The 4,483-nt window shown below is 36.9% G+C and overlaps 1 protein-coding gene across 1 annotated transcript in view; it reads left to right on the top strand.

The window, feature by feature from the left end:
• SLC35A5 (solute carrier family 35 member A5) overlaps positions 1 to 4,483 on the top strand; it is a 12,141-nt gene extending 7,658 nt beyond the window's left edge. The window contains exons 3-4 of the mRNA XM_023517864.1: positions 2,215 to 2,995; positions 4,312 to 4,483. Of these exons, the coding sequence (XP_023373632.1) occupies positions 2,215 to 2,995; positions 4,312 to 4,377 (847 nt within the window). The 3' untranslated portion in view covers positions 4,378 to 4,483. The remainder of the gene's footprint in view (positions 1 to 2,214; positions 2,996 to 4,311) is intronic.

Consider the following 4,483-nt stretch of genomic DNA (forward strand, 5'->3'; position numbering starts at 1 on the left):
TTTTTTTTTTTGTAGAGACAGAGTCTCACTTTATTGTCCTTGGTAGAGTGCTGTGGAGTCACACAGCTCAAAGCAACCTCCAACTCCTGGGCTTAGGCAATTCTCTTGCCTCAGCCTCCCGAGTAGCTGGGACTACAGGCACCCGCCATACTCATAGTTTATCATTTATGTAATTATTGAATATATATAATGACAACACTGAAATCACCTGGCAAACACAGGTTTAGTAACAGAGACTCTATGAGTAAACAATTCAGTTGGGAGCAGCAACCTTCAGGAAAAAGAGTAACCTAGCAACATGCCTTCAGCTCTGAGCATCCATCGCCGCTGCACGGGATTAGTGGGAAGTATCAGTGAAGTGTGCTTCTAGTGTGTTGCATCAATTAAACTGAAGGACAGACTCTGTCATACAGAATCAGTCTTCATTTATAAGAGCACAGATCTCTAGGAGACCAAGATGGGTGGAATGCTTGATCTCAGAAGTTCAAGACCAGCCTGAGCCAGAGTGAGACCCTGTCTCTACTAAAAATACAAAAAACTGAGGCAAGAGGACCTCTTGAGCCCAAGAATTGGAGGTTGCTGTGGGCTATGATGTCACCATGACACTCTATCTAGGGTGACTATTAAAAATAGGCCTAACTGCTCAGATAGTTATTTTGGTGGGCTGTTGGGGCTGATAGTCCCAGTTTCTGGATTTGGCAAAAGTAACAATATGAATAGAATTAATTTGCAAAAAAAAAAAAAAATAGCTTCACTAATTCTGTACCCCATACTATGCTGTACTATACCATAAAGTCTGTATTGACTTGATATTAAATATGGACATACATTAAAGAATCAAATTAAGACAAAGGCAACCTATACTTACTATAAAGCAGTTTTAGTATATCATAAAACAGTTTTATAAATGTGGTGTAAAATTTTAGGTAAATGGCAGTCAATACACTTTTCAGCTTCACTACCAGTACTTTTTTTAACTTTTTAACACTTAAAACTGTTATAAAGACCACCTGCTACCTGCAGCAATGATACACAAAACCTTGGCTTGCTGAAACCCAGCTCCATGCTGCTAGGTTTAAACTCTGATTTTTTTGGCTGGGTCACCTGCTGGGTGCTTGAGAGTGCTGGTTGCTTGAGTTCCAGATACAGGGAGTTATGGTATTCCTCTGTCAGCACTGTGTTTTCCTATTGCCTTTGGATAGACTTTCCCTAGCTATATCACTAATTCCCTTTGCACGTGGTAAACTACAATTTATTTTTTATCTTTTAGCTCAGATGTTACTTTCTCTTTGAAACAATACTTCTTACAAATGTTTCTTTCTCAGAATACGCCAGTTGTTGCATGAATCACTTGTCACACAACATAGTCAAATCAGTTTCATGGGTCTCTCACTATTCAAGTGTAAACTCCTTGAATATGGAGACCAAGTTTTTTTACTTTTCTCCAGGTTGCCTGGTGCATAGTAGCTGCTTTGTAAATGTCTGTCGAACTGAATGAATCCATAAAATGGAATAATCATAATACATATTTTCTATATTTCACAAGTTTGCTGTTCAAAAAAATAAATAAATAAAACTTTCATTTTTTGTTTGTCTTATGTCAGCCAGTAGTTTGCTTTAAAATGCTTAATGATTAGTCCATGGATTGAGGAACTAGCTTCCTCCTTAAATCTCTTGGATTATGAACACCTTTGCCAATTTAACAAATCTCTTGCATCGGGGGAGATGCATCTATATGGATGATTTCTGAAGCTCATCTACATATTTTCTGATTCCAAGAAACTAGGTTGAGAGTAACTGATTTACTTTATAGTAAGAGAAAAGTTGTGCCAAAGGTCCAAGATCAGCTCTAGAGGTAGAAAGGAATCTTAGTTAAATCTGTAGTTAAAAGGAGACATCAAACAGGAGAAATGACTGAATGGCCTTAAGGCAGCAGTTCTCAACCTGTGGGTCACGACCCATAGGAACTGTATTAAGGGGTTGCAGCATTAGGAAGGTTGAGAACCACTGCTGTAAGGGTTGGGTATAATAAAAGTAAATAAAAACATGTTTGAGAAGCAGAGACAACAGGTTTTCTTTAAAGTTGAATTGTAGGAAGTGTTAGCAAAAGCTAGGTATGTTTATTCAACCAACTACTCAAGTAGAGTTTTCTACAGAAACACTTGATATCGGGGGAGAGACAGTAGTAAAATTTTGTTTTTCATCTTTGAACAGGCGGCACCTAAACTGGATTCAATGGGCTAGCCTCCTGATTCTGTTTTTGTCTATTGTGGCTTTGACTGCTGGGACTAAAAGTTCACACCATAACTTGGCAGGACATGGATTTCATCATGATGCCTTCTTCAGCCCTTCCAATTCCTGCCTTCTGTTTAGAAATGACTGTTCCATAAAAGACAATTGCACAGCAAAGGAGTGGACTTTTCCTGAAGCTAAGTGGAACGCCACAGCCGAGGTTTTCAGTCACATCCGTCTTGGCGTGGGCCATGTTCTTATTATAGTCCAATGTTTTATTTCTTCAATGGCCAATATCTATAATGAAAAGATATTGAAGGAAGGGAACCAGCTCACTGAAAGCATCTTCATACAGAACAGCAAACTCTATTTCTTTGGTGTTCTTTTTAATGGGCTGACCCTGGGCCTTCAAAAGAGTAACCGTGATCAGATTAAGGATTGTGGATTTTTTTATGGCCATAATGTATTTTCAGTAGCCCTTATTTTTGTAATGGCATTCCAGGGCCTTTCAGTGGCTTTCATTCTGAAGTTCCTGGATAACATGTTCCATGTCTTGATGGCCCAGATCACCACTGTCATCATCACAGCAGTGTCAGTCCTGGTCTTTGACTTCAGGCCCTCCCTAGAATTTTTCTTGGAATCTCCATCAGTCCTTCTCTCTATATTTATTTATAATGCCAGCAACCCTCAAGGTCTGGATTATGCGCCTAGGCAAGAAAGGATCCGAGATCTAAGCGGCAGCCTTTGGGAACGTTCCAGTGGGGTAAGTTTATAAGGATACTGCTTTTTGCTTGTTCCTCCCAAATTCAAAGCGTGGTTATTAAAGGAAAAGAAAGATCAGTACTGGTGTATCAAATAATATATTGGATTTCAGTGACTTTTAAAAGTCAGTCAACGAGCATTCATTGAACTTCTAGGGCTCCTGGTAAATGCAGTGAGGGATATAGAAAAAAATACAAATTACAGTCTCAAGGACCTATGTGTCATTGACTATTACAAATTACAGACCTAAATGATGTCTCACAGATTATCTTTTCCAGTCTCCCTGGTTTTACAAGTGAAGAAACAGACTCAATGGTTTATAGGTAATAAGTGAAAGAACTGGTATTAAACCCATGATCTGACTTCTAGCACCTTGTCATAATTGAGAAAATAAGTTAATTTGTGGAAGAAGATAATCTTTTACATTAGTAAGTGTTGTTAAATAGAAAGCCTACTTGTAGTTATTCTTAAACCTTGGTGTGCCGGGAGTGCAGGGTTTTTTTTCACTAAAAAGATAGCTTCCAGAAGGGTATCTGCAAGTAGGAGTAAAATATTTTCTAGAAAACCCCTTAAGCGGTTTTTTCCTGAATATCTTCTAGTTGTTTTTAATTGTTTTGGAAGAGTTCATCATCATTTTATTAACTAATTAGTTAATTTTGAAGGGACTCAATTAAGGAGTTAAATGTATATTTATAGAACTGAAATAGGCATATAACTTTAGATTTACAATTTTCATGAATATATTAAAAAAATTTCACACAATGGACATTTCACTCTTTGGGAAAGTCAATACATTGCTTATTGGAGCTAATGGCAGAGCTTCCCTATGTATAATGCCACCGGAGGGGTGATACAACGGGTCCTTCACATGAGAAAATTAGAAGCTTATGTCCCAGATGCCCTGATTTTAGCCAGCAGTATACATTCAGAAATCCTGTATTATTTTCCAACAGGCTGATAATGCTCTTTGTCCTAATTTTTAAGTAAAAGAAAACAATTTTTGTGACAAGGCCTAAATTATAAATATTTCTCCACCTTTGTTTCCCCTTCAGACCAGCAGATGGTGCTCATGTTGTTAACTTTAAAATTCAAGTGCAAAAAAAATTCAAGAACTGAGTGCATTTCACTTTTTCATCTCAATGTACTTCTAAAATTAACTTTTTAAGAACTTAAGTATTTATTTAATTTGACTGTTATTTTGACAATTTAATGAAATAAGATCTATGATTTCTTAATAAGGTTTCCCCTTAGTAATCATTAAAAAGGCTACATTTCTAGTTTTTGTTTTAATTACTGATTTCATATGTTTCCTTTTAGGATGGAGAAGAACTGGAAAGACTTACCAAATCCAAGAGTGATGAGTCAGATGAAGATACTTTCTAATTGGTACCCATATAGTTGGCAACTCTCACAAACTTTTATTTCACATTTTCAGCATTTGGAATATTTATCTTTCTTTTCATTTTGATAAACCAAGAATGTTTTCAAA

Source organism: Otolemur garnettii, unplaced genomic scaffold (genome assembly GCF_000181295.1).
Source record: "Otolemur garnettii isolate 467f Iridium unplaced genomic scaffold, OtoGar3 scaffold00122, whole genome shotgun sequence".
In the NCBI taxonomy this organism is placed as follows: Eukaryota; Metazoa; Chordata; class Mammalia; order Primates; family Galagidae; genus Otolemur; species Otolemur garnettii.